This window comes from Acipenser ruthenus, chromosome 17 (genome assembly GCF_902713425.1).
Source record: "Acipenser ruthenus chromosome 17, fAciRut3.2 maternal haplotype, whole genome shotgun sequence".
Lineage (NCBI taxonomy): Eukaryota > Metazoa > Chordata > Actinopteri > Acipenseriformes > Acipenseridae > Acipenser > Acipenser ruthenus.
The window spans coordinates 464,599-491,049 of record NC_081205.1 but is presented as its reverse complement, the minus strand read 5'-3'; the positions used below and the strand labels follow the sequence as shown (position 1 = coordinate 491,049).

The 26,451-nt window shown below is 48.3% G+C and overlaps 2 protein-coding genes across 10 annotated transcripts; one reads left to right on the top strand and one right to left on the bottom strand.

The window, feature by feature from the left end:
• The first annotated feature begins 507 nt into the window (after positions 1 to 507).
• Positions 508 to 22,926, top strand: LOC117423569 (envoplakin-like). Its single transcript, XM_034039570.3, has 22 exons — positions 508 to 703; positions 5,226 to 5,325; positions 5,551 to 5,705; positions 5,834 to 5,957; positions 6,476 to 6,607; positions 6,957 to 6,998; positions 7,085 to 7,246; positions 10,403 to 10,510; positions 10,944 to 11,039; positions 11,531 to 11,641; positions 12,173 to 12,319; positions 12,588 to 12,742; positions 12,938 to 13,035; positions 13,629 to 13,801; positions 15,926 to 16,104; positions 16,389 to 16,527; positions 16,938 to 17,131; positions 17,436 to 17,586; positions 18,031 to 18,114; positions 18,242 to 18,352; positions 18,674 to 18,766; positions 19,044 to 22,926. Exons 1-22 carry the CDS (start codon positions 636 to 638, stop codon positions 22,476 to 22,478), a joined length of 6,057 nt encoding a protein of 2,018 aa, XP_033895461.3. The 5' UTR covers positions 508 to 635; the 3' UTR covers positions 22,479 to 22,926.
• Positions 22,927 to 22,935: 9 nt separating this feature from the next.
• Positions 22,936 to 26,440, bottom strand: ten1 (TEN1 subunit of CST complex). Of its 9 annotated transcripts, none has more exons than XM_058989675.1 (4): positions 26,332 to 26,440; positions 25,485 to 25,580; positions 24,840 to 24,997; positions 22,936 to 24,550 (listed from the first exon to the last, which is right to left on the bottom strand). In XM_058989675.1, the coding sequence occupies exons 1-4, from the start codon at positions 26,433 to 26,435 to the stop codon at positions 24,393 to 24,395; spliced, it is 516 nt and encodes a 171-aa protein (XP_058845658.1). In that variant the 5' UTR covers positions 26,436 to 26,440; the 3' UTR covers positions 22,936 to 24,392. The 9 variants fall into 9 exon arrangements, with proteins under 9 accessions (XP_058845658.1, XP_058845657.1, XP_033895708.3 ...); XM_058989674.1 differs by having other exon boundaries at positions 25,485 to 25,583; positions 26,332 to 26,432; XM_034039817.3 differs by lacking the exon at positions 26,332 to 26,440 and adding an exon at positions 26,004 to 26,244 and having other exon boundaries at positions 25,485 to 25,583.
• Between the last annotated feature and the right edge of the window lie 11 nt (positions 26,441 to 26,451).

Below are 26,451 nucleotides of genomic sequence, written 5' to 3'. Positions count from 1 at the left end.
TTTTTGCTTTGTTTTGGTTTTATTATTCTTGTAATAAATCAGTCAACGAAATCTTGAAATCTATAGAAATTGCAGTCTATCTTATCGTGTGTACGTAGAACACCACAACACTGTGTATGTTTCAATGCAGTTTTTGAGTACAGTCTTCCAAGTATGTGACAATAAGCCACGAGTAAGAGTCTCCACTATCCCATCGCTGCCCTGATGGAAGATACCGTGCAAACCCACTCTCTCATCAGGTAGCCCACATTCAAATTCAAACCCATCTGGAGAAGCGCGATGGAAACTGAATACCGGGAGACTCCCTTTCCCATTCCATCACAGCTCTGGCTCAGAGCAAACAAATGGTTTTAAATAGCCAGTCAATGTCGAAATTAAAGCAGGGCGGGGGTGACAGATCTCTTTCAAGTTCCAGGCCAAACTACTTTGGGAAAAAAAAGAGAAACGGGTTGTTCCAGTCCTCTCTCCCTGTCTCTCTCTCACACACACACCTGTTTCCAAGGCGGGGCTTCCGCACAGGTGCAGTTTAATTGCACAGAGCGCTGCCCGCTTCCCTCACACTGGGGCAGATACAGGCGAAGAGCACACAACTGTTTTTGGATCTAGAGAAGGGACTGCGCTAAACAGCCCTCAGGATGTTCAAGAAAAAAGGAACAAAAGAAATAAAAGAAACAACGATCAAGGCGCCCCCCATAATCAGCAAGTGAGTACAGGTTTGAGGTTATCCGGAGATTTCAATAGAACCAGCTGGGGTTTCGTTACTGCATTAGAGTCGTTTTTAAGTGGGGAAAGAAATGAGTTGGGCGCTTTTTAAAACAAAAACAAGCAGAAGAAAAAGGGCAGTTTTTTTGTGAGAGTGTGTTGGTTTGTTTATTCATGCAATGATCCAAGACACAGCTTTTGAATTCGGGTGTCACAAAAGCTATATACAGATCCATTATCTGTCACACCTATCTACAGCTGTTTCACCTGAAAAGCACCTACTGTATAATAGCTCTGATCTTTTACTAAGAACATAACAGGATAGTTTTATTCCGATACACTGTTTAGAAGCTTTGAAAATGTATTCAGCTACGAAGCAGGTGGTTGCATATGTCCGTGCCGAGAGATCGCTCCGTGAAATGAAGTTTTTACGCATCGCGTTCCAGTAGCAGTGTTTCTCTTTCCCTGTATAGCACATGCTGCATTAGAAAGCAGTGGGACTGTGCGAGGGTGGTGGACACATCTCTCCATGAAGCTTTATAGGAGTTAAATGACGTTCTTGAAGTTATTTCATCCCTTAAAAAATTAAAAATGATGTATTTTCAAATAAAAACTTGTGTTTATTCCTGTTGAAACTGGGCATCGTTTGAAAAAGAATCTTGGTTTAATGTAAAGAATCTGGGCAGTTTATTTGTGGTGAAACAGACACATTAAAGCACTTCTAATTGAACATTTTAGAAGCATTTTAACTGGGAGTAATAACACAAAGTGCACAGGTATGACCAATGTACTAACATGTAAGTGCTGTGTACCTACATAGTACTTAAAGGCTGGTTTCACGAACCTCGACTAGCACTAGACAGTCTGCCAATCGGGCTGTGAAACCAACCAACAGTGTCTAGGTGCTCCCACTAACACTGCAAAGCACATTTGGATGATAAAGCAGCTGCAGTCTGGGCTGCGGGTTACAATGAGGAAGGGCGGCTCTGTTCTGAGCAGGGGGAGTGAGTCGGACTGTGACTGAGCTGCAGTGCTCAGAGACACTAGGGATACTGGCTTTAACTGTTTCTCTGTATCGTTACCAAATATTTACTCGCTGAGATGCCTCTCTGTTGAACAGGAAGAGTAATGTGGTAGATTGAAACAAAATCATACGCAACGCTTAATCTCAATATTTAATGTACAGCCAGAGTCAAAAGTTTTGCATCCCATTATAGAATGAACTCATTTACTTTCATAAAGTCAAACGAAACCTGCTGAATAACGTTGCGTTAACATATTGAATTACACACCGCTTTGTAGTTTTCCATGTACTTTACAAAAAAACGGACACATTAAAAAATGTGACATTTCAAAATCTAACATGAAATATTGTCCTGCTATTACGGCTTCCGGTAGACTTTCGCGATATCATTTTGTAGTGTCTGTGATTGAATGATGTTAAATAAAAGATGTCAATTATGTTCATTTAGTATTTATGTTTTTGGTTGTCTCAATCTTAACATTCTGGGAGATGTAACACTTTTGTCCAGAGCTGTTGCACACTGCTGTGTGTATAATAAACATTTCTGTAGCTTTAATGGTTAATGACCAGTAAACAAGGTTCAAAGGCAGCCTGTGCCAGCGTTGCAACCACACCCTGCAATGTGCAATCAGTGATGACTGCTGATCTCACAATGGAATTTACTTTGTTCTAGGTGTGGTGACGGTCTTAATTATATTTTCTTGTATTATTTTCGCTTCAGGCCATGCACAGGCTGTACAAGTTATGAACAAGTTTCTTTACACAACGCTGCGGTCTCGTGGTATCAGGCCTATCCCAGTGTGGGAGAGGGGCACAGTGCCTATCCCGGGATGTGAATGGGGCACAGTGCCTATGCTGGGGTGGGAGAGGGGAGGGCTTTCAAAGTGGCCCAGCCCTCATGCCAGGCGATTGGGAGGAAATACTACTCGTTTCCCTGATCGAAGCTGTAAGTGGCGTCCGCACACCTTGCCATGTGTTCACATATAAAGCTGCAGAGGAATGCAGCAAACGGACAGCAGTGGCTTATATTCCAGGGACCCTGCAGCTTTAACAGCATGCATACAGCGCACAGGGCACATCACACAGCACACAGCTATACTATTTGTTCGCGTGAATATAGAAGCAGCTGAAGAACATTTCAGTACAGGGCAGGTTAACTCTGCCGCTACATGAACACCTCCTGCGTTCTAACCACTCGCAGTGAGAGTGGCAGGGAGGCGGAGAGGGAATCAGACAGCTGTCTTCCAAGCATTTCCCAGCTGGAGAACAGGAATCCCCTCTCTGTTTACATGATAAACAAGGACTCTTCTCTTCCATGTGGGTCGAAGGGTTTTACAGGCATGGTGTGGTGCCCGGCTGTTGAATCTCTCCACACAATGACAGCACACTGTTCCCGTGTGGGAGGAGAGATCCTACAAGACCCGGGCGGACTAACCCTAGCCAAACCACCTGCAGCTGCATTGCTCACAGGGAACAGCTGCACACGTAGTTGTGGTTTTCAGGAGGTATTTGCAAATTGAAATGCGTGATCAGTAGATGATCCTGGAAGGAACTGGCTCATGACCTGTAGAGGCCGACGACCTTGTGTTTGTTAAACGAGCATGCTGGCCATCAGACTAGAAAAACAACTCGTCCATTCAGATAGATATTCAAGTGTGTGTGTGTGTGTGTGTATGTATGTATGTGTGTGTGTATATATATATATATATATATATATATATATATATATATATATATATATACACACATATATATATATATATATACACACATATATATATATATATATATATATATATATATATATATATATATATATATATATATATATATGTCTGCTGAGACCTCGAGGCTCTCACTAGAGCTCAGAGAGACAGTAAACACAGCGGCAGCATTGCCCTGAACCAGATCCTTCCAGGGAGGCTCCTCTCTCTGTCTGTTTACAGTATAGAGGTAGATCAGGAGTCTGTGCTGTTCAAACAGTGCGCCGCGTGTGGCGTAGTGCAGGTCAATCTCTTCAGATTGGATGGGGTGTAGAGGGCGAGGTGGCGGTGCTTATCCAGCGCACACAGGCTTGGTTCACTTCGTCTCGGTCCGGTTCAGCTTCTTACTGTTTTACCTGGGATGAGTTAGTTCCAGATTAGTTAGTTCCAGTTCACTGTGTTTTGCGTCAGTAAGAGGTTTCTGATGGTGGGATCTGTGCAGTCATAAATGTTTTAGATAAGATGTAGCACTGTCTGTAAATACAGGGGTGCTCCACGGGGTCCCCCCAAAAACAGGTTACATTGTTATCCTGGGGGGCTTTTAAAGGATAGAGAATAAGATCAACGAATGGTTAAAGTGCTTATCACATTTCATCACACAGCTTTGGAGTGATTAATGGCATGCAGTAGCTGTCCAGCTGTTTGCCAGCTTCATGCCTCACAGATGCAGTCTTGTGTTTTGAATGTCATCCCTTGTCTCCCAGCAGCCTGGCTTTGGGGTGATAGCGTACTGAAGTTTCGTGCTTGTAGGTGTGTTCTGAATCACAGAATGATAAATCCGTTCTGTATTGTCATTCTGTGTGTCTGTGTTCCCTTTCAAAGTTACAGTGCACACCGCTCTTAAACCCTTTGAAAAGGGGTACCTCCTGGCACTGTGCTTTGCAGTACATTTCTATAAGATCAAGGAGTTTCAGCCTTGGGTTCGAATTGGTGCAGTACAAGGATTAAACACGGAAAGGCTGAATCACAGCACCTCAGTGATTAGATCACTTTGGGTGTTTCGAACAGGTTACACCTGTTACAAGGTGCAAGACTGACGTCGCAGCATAGACCACAAACCCTTTCAATGCACTGGCGCTATTGACAACCACAACAAAAAAATAAATATCAATAATAAAGACACACCAGAGTCCCATTCCTTCCATCTTCGCTGGATTGAGGAGTGTCATAGGAACTTGCCCCGCAGGTATTCGGAGGCCACGCCTCTCGAAGCAATGTAACAGAGATCGGTACAGTGCTTGATCAGCCCTCTGCAGGAGGAATGTGAGAGATGCGTGGAATTCTGGGTGACTGGAGGAAGTTGCTCTTGTGGCTGTGAGCCCCTCCCTAGGCTCGATGCCAATCCTGCAGCAGACAGACAGAGGCCACCCTACCTGTCAGGCAGCATCCGACACCCAGACCTGACTCACTGCGGACCACAGAGCAGACCAGCTGAGCGAGACATGGACTGGGCTCCAGTGTGACTGTGCTAGAGAGAGAGAGAGAGAGAGAGAGCTCTGACTGGTGTTTCTGTGCCCGTTGTTTAGGCACAGGGTGAAATCGCTGGAGAGAGCAGAGAATGGAGTGTTTAGATTAGTGCTTATTATTATTATTATTATTATTATTATTATTATTATTATTAAGGTATAAATGAATTGACCCAGTTTGAACCCCCACTTTTCACTACTTTATTGCTATGATTATGACTGTAGTAAAGTGCTAGTGTGACTGACGGTGTCCCTGCCCCCTCTCCTCAGGTCCGAGGTCAATGATCTGGCTCTGCTGATCGCTCGCATGCAGAAGAATGCGGACCAGGTGGAAAAGGACATTCTCAGCTCTGAGGAAAAACTCACTGTGGTAAGTGCGACACTTCATGACTGTGCTCCGGTCTCAGTGTAGTCAGGACCGAACTACACGACTGTCTGTCTCCGCTTCCCACAGTACATTTTCACACATTCATTTAGCAGCTGGCTCACGGTTGGGTTTCTGTCAGATTTGGGCAGTACTTCAGTGTTGTCTCTTGCCTGTATCAGTCAGCATGGTGCTGTGCTCTCTTGTAATGTTCTCTGCTCACTCCTACAGGACCGCTCCAACCGGAGGAAAGGCAAGGCCTTCGAGTATCAGAAGGTGAATGCAGACAACCTGTCCGACGCGGAGGGGCTGCTGAAGGACCTGTTCCTTGACGTCGACAAGGCCAAGAAGAGGCAGCACCCCCAGGCCGCCGAGATCGATAAAGAGTGAGTCACCGCCAACTGAGCTCCCAAATAATCTCCAGCGAATAAAGCACAGGGGCCGATCCATAGTGAAGAGGCGTTTGAAATGAGTGGTGCTTCAGAAAGTGTAACTGTCTCTCCTCTCTCCCCAGTGTCAAGCTGCTGCATGAGCGCTGGTCCAAGGCCTGCGCTCAGTACCGGCAGGTCTACGATCATCTGGATGTTCCCGAGAGCAGCTCCGGAATTGACTGGCCGCAAATTCTCAACCAGAAACAGGTTAGGAGGTGTTCTGCCAACCACACTTTACTGTGTCCTAGATTTATAATGAAAACAAAATATGTGTGTTGAATAGGCAAAATCATTGCATTCACTTTGTTAGAAGGAGGATGAGATAAACTTGAATTAAATTATTAAGCAGTTTCACAGGAGATTGCTCACTATGGGGACTATAAAAAACGGGCGTAATAGAGGCCATTGGAGTCTGAATACCACCACTGAGGAAACAGAAATGTGTGTAGCAATGTTATGAAAATCAAACTTGTATAACAGTGCAGGCGAGACTCTGTGTACAGCGCCGGGGTCCCGTGTAGTGATTATAAAAAGGTCAGTATTGAGATCTGCCTGTGTTCAGATCAGCTGACGAGGACCCAATGAGAGAAGGCAGTAGGAATCAATTTGACGTGTGAGAACGGCTTTGTCTAGTTTTTGGTTCTAGCTGCTCATAACCTGTATAAAAGCAGAGCTGTGCTGCTGAGCTCCCTTGCTGACGGTGTGTCATGTGTCTGTCTCTGCAGAGGCAGGTGAATGGAGGGGTGTACGGACCCACCCTGCCAGAGCTGGAGAAGCAGATCGCAGAGCACAACATCCTGCACAAGGAGGTGGAGCAGTACGGGCCGCAGATTGAAAACAGCAAAACCAGCAACCCTGTGAGTCACCCCAAACCACCGCCACCCGCCACCCCCCACCCCCCACCCCCCAAACCCTCGATCAGGGGTCCTGCTGTGCACCTGACTGCATCTCACTCAGTGTGCAGCAGTACAGGAACGAAAGCCACTGCAAGCCAGCACTTATCCCTAGCACTGCTTTTTGTGCCATTTTTTCAATATGTATTTTAATGAATAAGAAGAGAGAGGAAAACGACCATGCGCTCGCCCTTCTGCGAATAACAGGAGGGCCTCCTCTGCATAGAGCACCAGGATTACTTTGTAACTGGCTGCCTTTGTGTAAATCCCTTCAAAACAAAATCATGAATTGTCTGTTTTTTTTCTATTTCAGGAACAGTATGCTGGTATTCAGGAGCAATACAAGAATCTGTTGGTAAGAATTGGAACAGACATACATGGCTCTGAAATGTGGTGTTACTGTTTGGAGTGTCCCATGCTCACAGTGTCTTCCCTCCCCAGGATAACTCGCAGTGGCGCGGGCACTACCTGGGCAGCCTGTACGACTACATGCAGGGCTGCACCAAGGAGCTCACCTACCTGAACGAGCAGCAGGACACAGTGCTGAAGCAGGACTGGAGTGACCGCATGGCAGAGCCTGCAGACATGCGCAGGAAGTACGAGGTGAGGAGAGAGGGAGAGGGAGAATCTGCCGATGTGTGCAGACAGTACGAGGAGAGGAGAGAGAGGGAGAGGGAGAATCTGCCGATGTGTGCAGACAGTACGAGGAGAGGAGAGAGAGGGAGAGGGAGAATCTGCCGATGTGTGCAGACAGTACGAGGAGAGGAGAGAGAGGGAGAGGGAGAATCGGCCGATGTGTGCAGACAGTACGAGGAGAGGAGAGGGGGAGGGAGGATCGGCCGATGTGTGCAGACAGTACGAGGAGAGGAGAGGGGGAGGGAGGATCGGCCGATGTGTGCAGACAGTACGAGGAGAGGGGAGAGAGGGAGAGGGAGAATCGGCCGATGTGTGGAGACAGTACGAGGAGAGGGGAGAGAGGGAGAGGGAGAATCGGCCGATGTGTGGAGACAGTACGAGGAGAGGGAGAGGGAGAATCGGCCGATGTGTGCAGACAGTACGAGGAGAGGGGAGAGAGGGAGAGGGAGAATCGGCCGATGTGTGCAGACAGTACGAGGAGAGGAGAGGGGGAGGGAGAATCGGCCGATGTGTGCAGACAGTACGAGGAGAGGAGAGAGAGGGAGAGGGAGAATCGGCCGATGTGTGGAGACAGTACGAGGAGAGGGGAGAGAGGGAGAGGGAGAATCGGCCGATGTGTGGAGACAGTACGAGGAGAGGGGGAGGGAGGATCGGCCGATGTGTGCAGACAGTACGAGGAGAGGAGAGGGGGAGGGAGAATCGGCCGATGTGTGCAGACAGTACGAGGAGAGGGGAGAGAGGGAGAGGGAGAATCGGCCGATGTGTGGAGACAGTACGAGGAGAGGGGAGAGAGGGAGAGGGAGAATCGGCCGATGTGTGGAGACAGTACGAGGAGAGGGAGAGGGAGAATCGGCCGATGTGTGCAGACAGTACGAGGAGAGGAGAGGGGGAGGGAGAATCGGCCGATGTGTGCAGACAGTACGAGGAGAGGAGAGAGAGGGAGAGGGAGAATCGGCCGATGTGTGGAGACAGTACGAGGAGAGGGGAGAGAGGGAGAGGGAGAATCGGCCGATGTGTGGAGACAGTACGAGGAGAGGGGGAGGGAGGATCGGCCGATGTGTGCAGACAGTACGAGGAGAGGAGAGAGAGGGGGAGGGAGGATCGGCCGATGTGTGCAGACAGTACGAGGAGAGGGGAGAGAGGGAGAGGGAGAATCGGCCGATGTGTGCAGACAGTACGAGGAGAGGAGAGGGGGAGGGAGGATCGGCCGATGTGTGCAGACAGTACGAGGAGAGGAGAGAGAGGGAGAGGGAGAATCGGCCGATGTGTGCAGACAGTACGAGGAGAGGAGAGGGGGAGGGAGGATCGGCCGATGTGTGGAGACAGTACGAGGAGAGGAGAGGGGGAGGGAGGATCGGCCGATGTGTGCAGACAGTACGAGGAGAGGGGAGAGAGGGAGAGGGAGAATCTGCCGATGTGTGCAGACAGTACGAGGAGAGGGGAGAGAGGGAGAGGGAGAATCGGCCGATGTGTGCAGACAGTACGAGGAGAGGAGAGGGGGAGGGAGAATCGGCCGATGTGTGCAGACAGTACGAGGAGAGGGAGAGAGAGGGAGAGGGAGAATCGGCCGATGTGTGGAGACAGTACGAGGAGAGGAGAGGGGGAGGGAGGATCGGCCGATGTGTGCAGACAGTACGAGGAGAGGGGAGAGAGGGAGAGGGAGAATCGGCCGATGTGTGCAGACAGTACGAGGAGAGGAGAGGGGGAGGGAGGATCGGCCGATGTGTGCAGACAGTACGAGGAGAGGGGAGAGAGGGAGAGGGAGAATCGGCCGATGTGTGCAGACAGTACGAGGAGAGGAGAGGGGGAGGGAGGATCGGCCGATGTGTGCAGACAGTACGAGGAGAGGAGAGGGGGAGGGAGGATCGGCCGATGTGTGGAGACAGTACGAGGAGAGGGAGAGGGAGAATCGGCCGATGTGTGCAGACAGTACGAGGAGAGGGAGAGGGAGAATCGGCCGATGTGTGCAGACAGTACGAGGAGAGGGGAGAGAGGGAGAGGGAGAATCGGCCGATGTGTGCAGACAGTACGAGGAGAGGAGAGAGAGGGAGAGGGAGAATCTGCCGATGTGTGCAGACAGTACGAGGAGAGGAGAGAGAGGGAGAGGGAGAATCGGCCGATGTGTGCAGACAGTACGAGGAGAGGAGAGGGGGAGGGAGGATCGGCCGATGTGTGCAGACAGTACGAGGAGAGGAGAGAGAGGGAGAGGGAGAATCGGCCGATGTGTGCAGACAGTACGAGGAGAGGAGAGGGGGAGGGAGGATCGGCCGATGTGTGCAGACAGTACGAGGAGAGGAGAGGGGGAGGGAGGATCGGCCGATGTGTGCAGACAGTACGAGGAGAGGAGAGGGGGAGGGAGGATCGGCCGATGTGTGGAGACAGTACGAGGAGAGGGAGAGGGAGAATCGGCCGATGTGTGCAGACAGTACGAGGAGAGGGGAGAGAGGGGGAGGGAGAATCGGCCGATGTGTGCAGACAGTACGAGGAGAGGAGAGAGAGGGAGAGGGAGAATCGGCCGATGTGTGCAGACAGTACGAGGAGAGGAGAGAGAGGGAGAGGGAGAATCGGCCGATGTGTGCAGACAGTACGAGGAGAGGAGAGAGAGGGAGAGGGAGAATCGGCCGATGTGTGCAGACAGTACGAGGAGAGGAGAGAGAGGGAGAGGGAGAATCGGCCGATGTGTGCAGACAGTACGAGGAGAGGAGAGGGGGAGGGAGGATCTGTCAATGTGTGCAGACAGTACGAGGAGAGAAGAGGAAGAGAGAGACAGGGAGAATCTGCCGATGTGTGCAGACAGTACGAGGAGAGAGGGAGGGAGGGAGAGACAGGAAGAATCTGCAGACGTGCGCAGACAGTTTGAGGTGGGGAGAGGCAGAGACAAGAGAAGGAAGGAGAGAAGCGAGAAACAAATAAAGAGAAAGAGGGGAGAAAAAATTAAATAAAGCCAATGTACAATTACTGTCTACACAGATGACGGCTGCTAAAGCCACCCTCTAAAAGCAGTCTTTATAGACAGGCGGTCTTTAGTACAGGACTGATAGATTTATCCTGAACATCTAGCGCTTAGCCCTCCCAGCAGACAGGGGGAAACGCTGAACTCCATGCTGGCTTGTCTCCCCTCAGAATTTCAAGACCAATAGCCTGATGACCCACGAGAGCCAGGTGAACAAGCTGCAGGACGATGGGGACCGGCTCATTGAGATGAAGCATCCCGCCAGCCCCACCATCCAGGTGAGAGCAGCAGGGCTTGGCTCGTACCTGCACTGCACTGAAACGGATGAGAGTTCAGGATTGCAATTAATATTTACTTTCAGGATCTTTCAGCACATACAGCAGTAAGCTGGTTTACAGTATTAGCACAGTGCCACGTCAGGATTTCACAGTCTGTCTTACAAAGAAGAAAATCGTGAATATAGCACTTGTTCAATTTACTTAACCGTGAATTAAACAAATTTGTGAACTACCCAATCAAGAAATAATGGAGGGAGCATTGTAGTTCATGTTTTAGTTTGAGTGAGTGATCAATGCAGTAAAAACGGTACAGATGTACAGACTCTAAATTCCAGAACAGCATGCGTGTGTCTGACAGCGTACAGGAGGGGTGGCGTGCCTCAGGGTTCTGCCCCAGTTTCAGAGCTGTAACGCGGTTCCTCTCTGTCCTCAGGCACACAGAGATGCAATTCGGAACGAGTGGCAGAGCTTCCTGAACCTCTGCATCTGCCAGGAGAGCCACCTTCAGAATGTGGAGGACTATAAAAAGGTAGAGTCTTCTGCATTGCTGCACAAAACACCAACACACAGCTGACAACTGCTATGAGCAAGTGCTGAATCCCGTTCTTTACTTCTTTGTTAAAGGTGTCTGTAATAGCGATCGGCGTTCTTGCTCAGGCTCCTGTTTGGACCATAACTTACACACATGAAACTTCAGTTCTAGTCGTTCTGTTTTAAGCCACTTAATTACAAGACAACCCCGGACTCTTGTGTTCTTGCACTGAAGGATCCAGCTGCTGCTACCAAGTCAAGCTGTAATACCAACACAGAAGCGAAATGCAGAGATTACAGGCTGGTCAGTAACAAGCCTACAATGAATGTTGTAATGCACTCCTGCCGCTGCACCTACCTGTGTTGCTTCTCAGCACTATGCTGCACGCAGCATGCCTCTAGTCTATAGAAGAGTTTCTATCAGGAGGGCTATTTCAAATGAATGGAATGAGTGATGCCGTGTTTCTCTCCCTTGCTGCTGCTCTTCAGTTCCAGGGTGATGTGGACACCGTGTCCCGGTCTGTCCAGAAGCTAAACACAGAACTCGACCCCAAATCCCTCGGCCTCAAAAGCAACAGTGAGATCCTGAGGACTATCGAGGTGAGGGTCTGGGGGGTCCGGGGGGTCCAGGGGGGTGGGATTGGAACGGGTTGGAAGGCATTGTACCAGTACTTCTGAACAAGAGAGTAAACAGAAGACTGTTAAAGTTTACAGGGTACTGTAGCAATTGCACGAATGGGAGGGCTGGAATCTAATGCAGTGTGAACTCCTACAGTGAGATTCAATCAGTCCTGAATTAATGAAAGACTGATTAAAAAAAACAAACAAAAAAAACATTGTTCATGCAGCTGCATGGAATACTAGAAGCTTCATCAGCTTCAACAAAGACAACCGTCACTGGCTGTATTCTTTTCCAAGTCCCTGTCCTTCCTACCCATCAGTCTTAACCCAAACTCAGTGGTAGTATTAACCCTTCACCTTCTCACAGCCCCTCCACAATACTGAGCCGTGCCTGGCGGATGGCAAGAGTGGCTCTGGTGATCTGGAGCTGCTTGAGGGGAGGGTGCTGTGTGTTCAGGGGTAGCCCTGCTCTTCTCTCCTTCTCCTCACGCTGCGTGTCTGTCTCTGCAGAGCCAGGAGAAGAGCATCCTGCAGAACGAGCGTCTGCTCGCGGACCTGAAGAAGCGCAGCCCCCGCATCGCCCCTCTCAAACTGCGCCGCTCCCGCACCTCCAAACCCGTCAACGTGGAGTCCCTGTGCGACTGGGACAACGGCAAGGTGAGAGCCACTCATCGGAGGCATGTTTATACAGTCACCAGGGACAGCTTACAATGAGAACATAAGATGCCACGTAAACCTGACACAACATCGGTTTAGCCAGATGGCTTATTTAGGTAGACTGCCTTCTGGGACATCGATGATAAAAATATAATATTGCTACATTTCTAGTTTCAACACAACCATATAAATGGTCTTATCCGCTGCTTCACTACACTCAGAGCCTCTCCGCATGCCTGTGTTTCTGACTGTCTTCTCATCCTGTCAGGCGGAGGTGACGCGCGGAGAAAAGTTCATCCTGAAAGACAACACCGACAACGAGAACTGGGTGGTGCAAGCCAGCAATGGGGTGACCAAGAGCCTCCCTGGAGTGTGCTTCAACATCCCTCCACCAGACCCTGAGGCCATCGACAAGCTGGACAGGTACCACACTGCTGTCTGTGCAGGACGCTCACACGCTTACGAGCACAAACGCTGTCTACTGCACTTCTTATAAGCTGTACAGTATAGTGCTACCTCGCTATGCACGTCAAAGAGAGAAGTCTTCCTCCCTCTCGCCTTGTTCTTCTCACCATTAATGTTAAAATGAATAACTTGTCTCCTCTGCTTGGCGGCCAGGCTTAATAATGACATGAACGAGCTGAAGAGGAACAGGGCTGACCTGCAGAGCAGCTTGAAGAGACAGCCTATGGAGGTGAACCGCCCACAGAAAGCAGGTGCGCTCGGCTTCAAACCCTCTTAAACCTTCTTCATAGTGACAATCCGCAATGCCCTTCACACAGACGAGTGGGAAATCCCAGTGACACGCCGTTGCAGAAGCAAATCCAAATTAGGAATACAACAAAAATGAAGCCAATGTTTCTGACAAAATGGCTTACCAGAACCAATTTCGTTTTTAAATTGACTCATGATTTGAGTGTTTAAAGTTATGTAAAATGCACCATTACAATACCATCGCCTTACTCTCAGCTTAGCAGAACCCATAGCAGCCTGAAGCAATTCAAACAATAAGGACACATGCATCTATGTCAAATACTGCACAGTGTTGCCCTGATACCATAGCACACTGGTGTGGTTCTATGGTACTGCAATTAACCCGCGTGTATTGGTTGTGATCATACTTTGGTGCCATTGTCAAGTGGCTCTTACCAGTGTAGCAGCTCCTCTGATAGTACTGCATAGGAGGAAATGCAACAGGAGACATTTTGGCTCAAGAAAGAGTGTTCTGTACTATAGAGCAAAGGGCCCAAGATGGGAGACCCGGGGGTGCAGTTTCCTAAATCTCTCTGGTGCCCTCCATCTCTTCTAGGAGGCGTCTACAGCAGCAACGACGAGCCTCAGGCCAGGAAGTTTTCTGAGCGGCTGGACCTGATCAACGGGGACCTGGTGCAGACAGAGAAGGACATCGTGAACCGCCTGCGAGCTCCACTGAACCGCAGCTCCGCGCCCCAGGACATGAGCACCCGGCTCCAGGACCAGGAGGTGAGGCCAGAGCCCAAACAGAGCTATAGTGGGACCCCACAGTCACGAGACCACGCTGTCTGTGTGTCACCTTGCAACGAGAATGAAAGTGCCAGTGGAACAGCATTGCGGGGCAACTGGGAGCTATAACGCCTGATAACCTGTTCCACAGCATGAAGGGATGCCTTATTAATGGGGGGCATTGTATTATTCTTAAGGGATTTTTGTTCACAGTATATTTTTCTGCGATGGCTAGTTAACTTCTTCAATGCATTTTGCATCGTACAGTATTCGGCTTGTAACGATAATAACCAAATTATTGATATAACAAATCGATAATATTTTAATGAAATTGAAAACGTGTCTCGTATATATTAACTTACTGTCAAGAATGTAATCTGTGGTGTTGCTTCTAAAAGTCACTGAGAATATGCGTCTGTGAACAAATACAGGATGATGATGATGCAGAGATCAAGAGTAACCTGCTTTGTTAATGTATTTTATACATATTATTGTGTTTTAAATCGGTCCCAACTGTAGGCGTCTGTCTTGAGCGAAACTTATAATATTTAACATTACTACGTTGTCAGCGCTGACAAAAAGTATTCCTGTGGGTTGTATCCAAGTTAAATCAGTCCTACAGGTACAATCCAGCACAGCCACCTGGCTTCAAACAACCTGCTGCCTACTTTTAAACGCAGCTGGAATTTTAGACCCGAATAGGCACGTTTTCTTTGTTTTGACTTGACTGATAAAATAAATGATTGGATGGGACAAATAACATGACAACGAACGTGCTGCATACATTGCCTTCAATAAAGTATGCCAGATGCCCTTGAGGGTAACCGGGTTTTGGGGCTGTTTCTAATCGATTTCCACATCTGTATACCTTGGCAAAGCTTTGCCTTACACTTCCAGTAGAGAATGTTGGGGGATGCTGCACGCTTGCCTTCAACAAATGACAGCACTCTGTTTTAGTGAGGAAGCAAGTACCACTATTTTTAGGCTTTTTATAGTGTTCTGAAATATTATCTACTTAGGTTTATTTAATGTTTAAACAGGTCCGCGAAATCCTAATTTTATTCCATAACCTACCTGCGAAAAATACGTACATTTACCGCGATTTAAGTAGACTCCTACTTCTAATCACATCAGAAACCTGGACTGATACACATAACTTCATTGGATTTAAGTGCAGGGTAAAGGTACACAAAATAGACAGTTTTCACGGTGAAGAATGAATTTCACGGTCTGTGTCACGTCTTTCACAGCCGTGAAATAGATAGGGCCTTAGTAATGTACTGTCTAAGTGTAAGCGAGTCCATGTGGGCGAAACGCTTCTCTGAGCACTCCAGTATGAGACGCATTTTTGGTTGTCTGAAAGAGATATTCTACATATCTTAGTTGCGATGTGGGCAGTAAGTCAATTAATAATAAATCCACATACATGATGAAAGAGATATTATACATGTTCAGGTACAGAGACGCAAAATAAAATTATCAACAGGAGTTGTCGCTGTGGAAAGTTCAGTTGCAGGAAAGGGTAGACTACCTCTAATGTACTGTTTGGAAAAATGATGATATAGTTGCATTCACTGAAGATAATGCAAATCTAAGTGGATATGCAAAGTCATGTAAAGTTTTGATTAAAATATGACAGCAAAAAGTGAAATGCATCTCTGCAGCCGCGGCACGCTGGAAGGGACGGCTGCTTTCGCTAGCAGAAGCTGGGCCATGTAATTCATAAATTGTAACCCGACAGCAAATTAAAATAAGAGAGAAGTGATGGCAGGAATATGAAAATTGGAGAGTGCTGTATTTAAATACCAATGTGTTAAAACATCAGGATTTGTTTAAATTCGTTTTTTATACCATGCTCTATAAAAAGAGGACTTATTGTTCCTTTAAACTGTTACTGTGAAGTTTTTTTTTTTTTTTTTTTTTTTAAGCAGTTTAACTCGACAGTGATCGCTAGTCATCGGTAGAATTTGCATGATAATCGATGTCAATGTCAGGGTTCGATTTCCAACACTATACAGTACAACATACAGTGCCTCTGGAGAGGGTAATGGCCGCAGGTGACAGTGTTGCCTATCGGACTCGTGGAGTCTGTGTCGCACTCTAATCTCTGGTTCCCCCGTGCAGCGCACCAACAAAGCCCTGCAGAGCACTGGGATGGAGAAGGACGCGGCCCAGCAGGAGATTGAGGCTTTCTTCTCCACAAAGCCCACCGGCCCCACAGCAGCGGCACTGCCCAACAAACTGAACAACGTCAAGAGCAAGTACGACGAGGTCAGCGCCCTGTCCAGCCTGTACACGCAGAAGTAAGTGCCAGCCTCCGTCTAGCGGGTGTGAAACAACACCGCGTGACGTTCACGGTGCAGTCTGGATAAGAGGAGAGACTGGCTGAGTTATTTTCAACACCTTTCCTTAAAGGAAACGCACATGACAACCGCTTGTTTGTGTTTCAGCTTATTTGTCATTGATGTCTCATATTAGGGATTCAAAGTGACTCTTTCATTCTTGAGGAATTCAACACCAATAAGGGGTGCGAAATAATAGGATAAAACATTGGCGAATATAAATGTCACGTCTGTTTCTCCATCAGAGCCAATGCTGCCCTGAATCTGGAGAATGACATCAAGCAGGCAGACGACATCATCTCCAAGTTTGAGCGCGAACTGGCAGCAGACACGGGCATCGCCAACAACCCCAGCGCCATCCAGGCACGCAACCGGGAGCTCCAGGTGGGCATGCTCTGAACACTCATGACCTGTGATGGGACAGTCCAAGCCACTGTGCCACACTGTATCCACGAGGGCCTTAGATCTACACGGGGCCACACAACCTCCCTCCCAGTTTCTCAGCTCTAACCACTAGGCCACTCTGCCTCCCTCTTTGACTCTCAGCTCTAACTACCTGGTCATGCTGCCTCCCATCCCCTTAGCTTTTACAAACAGACCACATTGTCTCCCTCACAGTCCTACCAGCCACTCGTCCACACTGTCTCCAAACACTTCGCTTTAAACACAACAAAATGACAATAATCCAGACTTAAAAACTCAAGTCAGGTGTGTGTTGGTCCCCTGCTCCCCCGTCTCTGCTGTGAAATAACCTCCCCTTTTTTTTATCTCCCCATGCCCCTTGCCTCCTTTAGAAAATGCAGAGCGATCTGTCTGAGAAGGATGATGTCCTGACGAAGCTGGGCAGAGACCTGGATGTGACGCAGCAGCAGTGCAACTCCCTGCAGAAGGGCTTCCAGGAGTACTGCCCGGACATCAAGAAGCAAGAGGCCGAGGTGCAGAGACTGCGAGAACGATACGCCAGCGTGGCCAGCCAGATCGGCCAGAGGTGAGCACACAGGAGTTCACGTCTTAGAAATGCACTGGGGTTCCTATTCTCTCAGCAGCTTATTGTATCTTCAGTTACTTTTTTAAATAAGACAGCGTTTGATTATCATGATGCTTGATGCTGAGACCGTCCGGAGCATCATGTTCGGGCAGCCAGCCAGTCAGTGAATCCTCAGCACATGAACACCAACTGCTGTGGCTGTTTATACAGAAGCATAATATAGAAATATTCACCAAGTGCAGTTTTGATAAGAAATGAAAATACAAAGATATAACCTCTCCTTCTCCTCTCCTCTCCCGACCAGAGAGCAGCTCACGCAGGAAGCTAGTCGAAAGAACCAGAGCCTGCAGAATTCCTGCCAATCCCTGAATAACTTCATGGACAATCTACCCAACAACAAGATCAGCAGCAGCGACGGTCTCTCCCAGATCACCAACAAGTACACCTCCCAGAAGGTAAGGGGGTTAGGAACCCAGGCCCCATTTCAACGCTCTGCATAATTACAGAATGAAGTGGTAATTTGTTAACCACAGCCCAGTTTGTGAGGCTTCTTCGTGATTCTAGGGAGCTGGTTAATGCATTATGCCTCTCTCTGCCCTTGGAGATCTGGGTTCAGTTCCAGCTTAGAATAGTAGTCTCACGGCACAGAACCCCACCACACGTTTTCATGAAGCCATCAGCTGGCATTTCTCAAACAGAGATGCCAAGAGGGATCAGATGAGCGTCGGGACTGAACTGCCCCTCACGTTGCCACTGCTTGTGCTATCACTGCTCTATGGATGAGAGTGGGGCTGTTCTTAGTCTCCAGAGACAGTAATCCAAACATCACAAAATAACTAGATACATTATTTGGGAGTTTCAGACAGCAATTTCTTGAACTTTCTGTGAAATTTTTCCAGAGGGTTGTGGAAGACATCAAGAGGAAGGCAGGTGATATGGACCGGACCGTCGACCTCTCCCAAGACCTTCAGATGCTCCTCAATGTACGTTTTTGGCAAACTATTTTATCCTTACAATGAAAAAAACATAAAACAGTTTGAAAAGGCAGTTGGACAGCCGTCGTTCTGTCAATCTGTTAATTAATACCGTCTTTCTCCCCTTTTTTAAAAGGACTACGACACAGTCTCAGACAAGTACCGCTCATCCCTGAACTCCACGATCAGTGCCCAGGATGCGAAGAGGCTGCGCACCACCCCCCTACAAGACAGCATCCAGAAACAGGTAAGACTGGACCCGTGCCATTAATTACCAAGGGGGTCTGTAGAATCAAGATATCTCAGACCTTTATGACCCTTGCCTCACCTGTTTTTCACTTGGTAACACAAAAAAGTGTATTCAATGCAAATTGAAAAAAAACAGCGTCCTAAGCGAATACACAGCGTAGTTTGGCAATGTTCGAGCCATGCTTGCGTGGATTTGTCAGCAAAACTAACAATCATTTAGATTTAGGAAAACTGGGAAACGGAGATCTGAGCAGCTCCGGAACCAGTTGTCTGAGTTTGTGTTCTTGACTGCTTGCTTGTTTTTTTCTTTAATGTTTAGGAGAAGGACCTGGTGAGCCACTACACTCAGGTCTCTGCTGAGAACGAGCAGCTCCTGAACCAGCTGGATTATGCTAGCAAGGTTATGGGAAAGGTACCGTGGAGGTTTAATTGAGTTGTTTATGTTTGAAAAAGATGTTTTAATACTACTTTTTTTTTAAAAAAAGAGCAAGGATTGCCATCATAAAGATTAGCAACTTTCTCAATTTTTGCAACTCTGGAGATGCTAAATAACACAAACTTTTGTTTTTAAAAAGAAATGCAGTAGTGTAAAGACTGTCTGTGTGATCATATTAAAAAAGAGATGTATGCATTTTGTAGATTTTTATAACAATTCCACCAACTCATGCATTCTCTGTTACAATCTGCAGAAGGAGCAGCAAGTCAATCAGGTGGTGATTCGACAGCAACTCCAGCAAGAGAGCCAGCTAAAAAGCATCAACGAGACAGAGAGCCTGAAGACTGATCTGGAGAATGAGATCTCCCGACGCACCCGCGTGGAGAACGAGCTGGCAGAGACCAGGAAGAGGCTGATGATCCTGAAGGGCAGGAGAGGGGTGGAGAGGGTCGAGGAGAAGGAGGTGGTGCAGTACTACCGAGACCCCAAACTGGAAAGCGACCTCTTCACCCTGAGGAGCAAGATAGAAGACGAGAACATGAGGCGCTCCTCCATCCAGACTGAAATCAACATGATGAGCAAGAAGATCACGGTCCTGGAGACAGAAATGAAAACCATCAAGCCCAAGTTGCTGACCAAGGAAGTGACCCAGATTGAGACTGACCCCCAGCTGGACAGAGACGCGGCCAAACTGAGAGAAGAGATCCGCAGACTGAAAGAAGAGGTGCGGACGTTGGAGAGCGAGACAGTGCACATGAGGACCGAGATCACCATCCTGGAGCAGCAGAAGCCCAAAGTCAGGGAGAGGATGGTGATGAAAGAGGTGGTAAAGTTAGAGAAAGACCCTGAGATGTTAATGGCATGCAGGACCTTCGAGAAGCAGATTGCTGACGAAAGCCAGAGGAGCAAATCCTTGAATGACCTCATCTTCCAAACGAGGAGCCAGATCAACACCCTGGAGAGGATCATTCCCACAGTGGAGCCCAAGATCATCACAAAGGAGGTGAAGAAAGTGGAGCAGGACCCCATGCTCATCAAGGAGTCTGCTAGGCTCCGCACTGCCCTGGAAGAGGAGAGGAACGCCACCTCCAACCTGCTGAAGGAGTTTACCAATCTACAGCTCCGCTTCACGCAAGTGGACGTGATGAAACAGAAGGTGGAAATCAAGGAGATTGTCAAGGAGGTCTTCCGGGTCGACCCGGAAACAGAGAGGGAGCTGGTCCGCCTCAGGAGAGAGCTGCAGGATTCCATCAAGCAACGAGAAGAACTGGAGATTGACATCAAGAAGGTCATGGTGGACCTGAATGCCTTGAGGTCTCAGCAGCCAAAGGTGGAAATAAAAGAGGTGAACCAGGAGGTAGTGAAACTGGAGAAGAGCCCAGAGACCCTGCGGGAGATTGAGAGGATGAAGCAGCAGCTGGAGCGGCAGAACTCCAGCTACAACAGTTCCTATGAGCTGCTGCTCCGCATGCGCAAGGAGAGGGACCAGTGGAAGGTAGAGAAGTCCAAGGTGGAAACCAAGCTAGTTACCAAGGAGGTGATCCGGTACGAAAACGACCCCCTCCTCGAGAAGGAAGCGGACAGGCTCCGGAGGGAGTTGCGTGACGAAGGTCAGCAGCGCAGAGCGACGGAGGAAAAGGTTTTCGACCTACAGAACACATACATCCTCCTCGAGAGGCAGAAGCCCCAGGAGAAGGTGGTGGTCCAGGAAGTCACACGGCTGCAGAAGGACCCCAGGCAGGCCATGGAGCATGAGAAGCTGAGCAGGAGTCTGGATGAGGAGGTGAAGACCAGAAGGAAGCTGGAGCTGGAAGTGCAGCAGCTCCGTGCCCTGGTGGAGGAGAAGGAGAGGATCCTGAACCAACAGGACGAGCGCAGCAAGAAGATCCAAGTGGAGATGGAGCTCAGGCAAATAAGGACCCGCATCACAGAGATCACTTTGACCCCACTGCCCATCGAGGAGAAGATCATCATGGAGGAGGTTCTGAAGGTGGAGCGAGACCCCCATCTGGAGAAGGTATCCAGCAGCTTACGGGGCGAGCTGGAGAAAGAGAGGAATGACATCCTGAGGCTGGAGAGGGAGTTAAGGAATATCCAGATCAAGGTGGAGGTCCTGAACAGGGAGAAGTCCATGGAGAAGACGGTCTACAAAGAGGTGATCAGGGTGGAGAAAGACAGACTGGTGGAAGGTGAACGAACAAGGATCAGGGACCAGCTGAACCAGGAGAGGAACACAAGGCGAGACGCAGAGGATGAGCTGCAGCGTCTCTCAGACCGTCTCAACAGACTGGAGAACACGAGGAGCAGCATCTCCCGGGAGGAGGCCACGCTCATACAGACCAGAGACGCCCTACGCAGGGATAAGGAGGCTGCTGCAAATGATTTGAAGATGCTGGGCATGGAGAAGCAGCATATGAGCATCTCCTACCAGCAGCACTCCAAAATGATGAGTGAGAGAAGTCAGGTAAGCAGGGAGAAGAGCATTAAGATGGAGGCGGAGATGCTGCGGCTGGAGCAGGACATCCTGCAGGAGAAAGACAAGCTCCACCAGAGGGAGCTCACCCTCCGGGAGCTGTTGGAGAAACTGAAGGATGAGGAGAAGCATAACGAGATGCACACGTACGAGAGCAACCTTTCCACCAAGATCTCCATCTTCGACCCCGAAACAGGCAAAGACATGTCCCCCTACGAGGCTTACAAGAGAGGCCTGATTGACTACAGCCAGTACATCAAACTCCAAGAGCAGGAGTGCGACTGGGAGGAGATCACCACCAGGAGCTCCAGTGGACAGATTGCGCTGCTCCTGGACAAAAAGAGTGGCAAGCAGTACTCCATCGACGAAGCGCTCAGACAAAACCAGGTGACTCCCGAGCAGGTCCGCAGATTCAGGGATGGCAATATCCACATCGCCGAGTTCGCCCTTCTGGTGGCCGGAGAAACCAAGCCCAAACCAAATCCCCCGTTGCTTTCCTCCACCACACACCTACAGAAGTTCAGCTACCAGTCTGGAACCGTCTCCAGCTCCCAACAGGAGGATAACTTCCCCATCGCGGGGATCTACGACCCCAGCACAGACTCCAGGATGTCTGTGCGCAGCGCCGTGACCAGGAAGCTCATCGACCCCATCACTGCGCAGAAGCTGCTGGAGATGCAGGCCGCCACGGGCGGGATCATCGACATCTCCACCAGGGACCGCTACTCCGTCCACAAGGCGGCCGAGCGAAGTCTGATCGATAACGCGCAACTCCAGAGGCTGCTCAACGCCCAGAAAGCCTTCACCGGGGTGGAGGACCCAGTCACCAAGAACAGGCTCTCCGTCGGAGAGGCCGTGCTGAAGGGCTGGATGCCACGGGAAAACGGCATGCGTTATATGGAGGCCCAGTACCTGACGGGGGGGCTAGTAGATCCCAAGCGGGCCGGGCGCATCAACCTGCTGGACGCTGTCAGCAGCAAGATGATCGATGGCACCATGGCCAAGGAGCTCCAGGAGGACGTCAACTACGCCAAGGACCTGATCGACCCCGTCACCAAGGAGAAGATCAACTACAAGGAGGCCATGGCTCGCTGCCACACGGACGAGCACACCGGCCTCCTCCTCCTGCCAGCGTCTTCCAACAGCCAGTCGTATGCAACCTACAGGCCAGTTAACAACCCGAGCAACTCGCTGTACTCCAGCCTGCATTACTGAACCCCACCCCCCACCTTCCGGACATGGGTCCCCTTCTCCTCCAGCTCTGATGGACATAAATATAGCTCGGTCTATCCGATTTCATTGAAAACTAAACGGGCCACGTCCAGGTGAAGACTAAACACTAACTATTTTATCTGGTTCAGTCTCTTAGCCTTGTTTTATCTTATGTTAAGAAGGGTGTTCGAGCAAAATGCTTTAAAACATAAAAACATCTTTTAATATTTCAATATTATTCCATGTATTTTTTTCTTTTTCAAATATAGTTTAATTGTTAACTGTTGGGATACTAGCAATAAAAAAACATTTAAATAAAAAAGTCATTACAACTTACAAGATCCCACACAGTCCATATCAAACTTTGATATTGTGTTAACCTGATGGATGGGTCTTGATGCAGTCTGTTGTACTCCAAGATTATACTTTATTAAATTTTCATTAAATTGAACTTGCTGTCTGTTTTTATTTTTTTCTTACCTACATCCATGTTGGCCTTGTTTTAAACCCTGAAATTACTTTGGTTTAATAGAGACGTTTTCTATTTTTCGGTGAAACGCAGCGCGCAGACCCCCCCGTGGCGAAACGCAGCGCGTAGACCCCCCCGCGGTGAAACGCAGCGCGCAGACCCCCCCGCGGTGAAACATGACACCGCCCCGCACTTACAGCTCTGGCCAAAGGTTTTGCATCACCTAGAATTTTAGGACAGAGACATAATTGGGGAGAAAAAAAATATATATATTAACATAATTTAGATATTTTATTTAACACCATGTAATCAAAGAAACTACAAAATGATATTGCAAAAGTCTACCAGAAGCCATTAGCATAGTACTGTATGTCACATTTTTCAATATTGTCAGTTTTTCGTTAAGTACATGGAAAGCTACAAAGCGGTGTGTAATTCAACATGTTAACATAACATTATTCAGCAGATTTCATTCGACTTTGAACCAGAAATAGTTCATTCTATATACCGGGTGATGCAAAACCTTTGGCCACAGCTGCTTCTCTGTATTCACTGTACTTGCAATACTGGCAAACTACAATAAACAGTTTTATTTGATATATTTGACCCATAATAATAATATTAATGTTCTAGTTTATTACATAACATATATATTCTGCCTGGAACTTTCTGACTGAAAAAAAAGAATCGCCACAAAGCAACCCCAAATCGCGGTCAGTCATGATGCTGGAACGGGAAAAAAAGAACAAACTGATGTCACGAAAAGACTAAAACCTGTTCCTGTCCCACGCGGAACGAGCTGCACGGGTCCGACCCGGTTCACGAAATGCCACCTCGGGTTGCCCCTTGTTTAGCATTGGCTCCACTGGCTAGTATAGTTCTTGTTTTTTGTAAATCAAAGAAACGGCCAGGTTGCATTCTACCACAGCACTGAAATGAGCTGCAATCAAGTCACAAACATTTACTGTCTAATCATACCTTAACATTAGAGACACAGGGCCAGGACTCCTGCAAATAACAGAGAGAATGGGTTCAAAACTAAAATGTAAACCATGTGTTATTTTATTAAACTCAACCACGCACCTATATGTGCATTATTATTATTATTATTATTATTTATACATCAGAAAAAAGAATTGGGTTTTACTGCAGAAATCAAAACCTGCACAACAGTGTATTTAGTAAAGCTCAAACAAACTGCGAAGGGTTCCCATTCACATTGTCTTCACGCTGAGACTAGCTGCAGTGACGGAAGGGTTAATGTTACCAGTTCTGGGCTGCAGTGTGAGGAGTAGCTGGTTTGAGAAGCTCAGGGACTGGGTATCCCAGTTATGGTCTAAACCAGTCAGCCGCCATGCTGGTCCCAGTACGACCCTGCAGAGTGCAGCAGTCCACTTGTCATTCAGTTCTGTGGCTCCCGCAGTATAGCCACTCAGCCAGCGATCTGGTCAGCAGGGCCCTCCGGTGGTGGTGTGCGGAGTGGGTGTGCCCCCCTCCCTCTCCTGGAAGAACCTCCTCTGCTCGCTCACCGCGTGCTCCAGCTGGGGCAGGTTAACCCCTTCCACGCAGGTCAGCACGCGTGCCCGCAGCACTGTGTCGCCATCTGCTGGACGGAAGAGAACATTTCAGAACACAGCACAGGCACCCAGGCCCCACCAGGTCAATACCAAGAGCAGGAGGAGATACAGAAAAGGTAGAAACGTTACTACAGGGAGCCTGCAACTCTCACAATGTACACATTTAAACCGACCTGCCTCCAGTGTGAATCCCTAGCACCTGATGAAGTCTGCTGTTATTGACGCTGCTTTTAAATAACAAACGGCACTTTTTCTACATCTGAGAGTTTTTCTCTTTTTCATAGCAGCTCTGGTTCAGAGCCCCGAAGCCTGTCCCACCTCCTCTGCTCTCGCACTCCCCCAGCGTCATGTACAGTGCCCCGGTAATGGGCAGGAAGGGCTCCACGAAGCCTGTGAGAACCACGAGCTGGTGCTGAGCGGAGCCATGCCGGAGAGTCAGGGTCACCTCAGAGTCTTCTAATCTGTAACAGGCCAGCCTGCAAAACAACACACGAAACATCTTGAAAAAAAAAAAAAAAGATCATGTATTTATAATCGCTAGCTCCTTTAAACTTGCATGCTTGTTTCCCTGTGCGACAGTTATGGGCAAGGGAGGGGTCCTAATACCTGCTGCACAAGGAGCAAGTCTCCATTTTGATGGCTGGACGAATGGGCACAATCAGGACTCATAGAGGAGAATAAGCATGAAAAACTGAACTATAGAAAAATTCGAAGGGACTGTAGGGTTACCATATGACTCCACGTAGACCAGAACCACGTCGGAGGGCACCGGCTTTTCAACTCACACCCAATGCATTCTGGGAAGAGTTACCTGTCTCAGGTACCTTTAACATTAGGACTACACTTACCAGAATGCACTGGGGTGTGAGTTGAAAAACTGTCCCACACTAGTCCTAGTGTACACGGTAACCCTCTGCGAATGCGATGTAAGACATTTACTATTTTAAACGGCCTTTAACCTACCTGCCAATAGTCCTCACTGTCGCCCCCTCCTGGACAGCTCCGGAAGTGATCTCCCAGAGAAAGTGGAACACACCAGGTGCTGGTAACATCTTCACACTGCTGAGTGGAGGTCACACAGAGACAGGAGGCAGGGTTTGAAATGCTGCCTTTATGTTTTTTAGAAAAGGGTTTAATTGTCACTTAGGATCAACTCTTTTACAAATAATGACCATGTTATTTTCGAATAAAAATCACTTTCTTCTGCGCCTGTTAATTTAAATGCGTTGCATGTGAAAGAACTAAACCAGGACCTAAGTAAAATGTGTTTGTGTGAACCCTTACATGCACGACGACCTCATACAGTGGAGTCTAATATAACACTCTCTCCCAGTCAGTACACCTGGACACATGGAAGAGACGAAATGCATGTCTGCCTCATGAGAATGACACAAAATATGGATTTCCTCCGGGGCCTCCACGTGTCCAGTTGTTTTTTTTTAATTTTTATTCCAAAAAGAAACTATTCACGGTCTAACCTACATTAGCTGCGCTATTAGTTCGCTCACCACCGAACGACGTCTCTCCTCGGACTGTTGTTGCATAAGCTTATCCCGATCACTCACGAACCGTCTCACATCACCACACCTCCAAGGACCATCTGACTACCCGGTCATGTGACATCCAGTCTCTACCCTCGTCATGTGACATCCAGTCTCTACCCTCGTCATGTGACATCCAGTCTCTACCCTCGTCATGTGATACAGGAGTTTGGTATTATAATAATAATAAAAAAACGACTGTACTGCTATAAAACATTGCATCGAGAAACGAAAATTAATGATAAATAAATAAATAATAGAATCCGTACATTTGTTGCTGGGAATACCTTTTTTCCCCCCCTCTGCTGGTTCTAATATCAACACTATTCATAAACAAAACAACGCAGACAAACGCCTTTCTCTGACCACGCATCTGCTTTGTCAGTCAG

What these genes read in the sequence shown, in the direction of transcription:
- LOC117423569 (XM_034039570.3), top strand. Translation starts at nt 636, where the DNA reads ATGTTCAAGAAAAAAGGAACAAAAGAAATAAAAGAAACAACGATCAAG. An exon ending in CTGAGGAAAAACTCACTGTG is followed by an intron (nt 5,326 to 5,550) that starts GTAAGTGCGACA and finishes TCACTCCTACAG; the next exon opens with GACCGCTCCAACCGGAGGAA. An exon ending in ACCTTCAGATGCTCCTCAAT is followed by an intron (nt 18,115 to 18,241) that starts GTACGTTTTTGG and finishes CTTTTTTAAAAG; the next exon opens with GACTACGACACAGTCTCAGA.
- ten1 (XM_058989675.1), bottom strand. Translation starts at nt 26,435, where the DNA reads ATGCGTGGTCAGAGAAAGGCGTTTGTCTGCGTTGTTTTGTTTATGAAT. An exon ending in AGGTATTCCCAGCAACAAAT is followed by an intron (nt 25,581 to 26,331) that starts GTACGGATTCTA and finishes TCCACTCAGCAG; the next exon opens with TGTGAAGATGTTACCAGCAC. An exon ending in GGAGTGCGAGAGCAGAGGAG is followed by an intron (nt 24,551 to 24,839) that starts GTGGGACAGGCT and finishes TCTTCCGTCCAG; the next exon opens with CAGATGGCGACACAGTGCTG.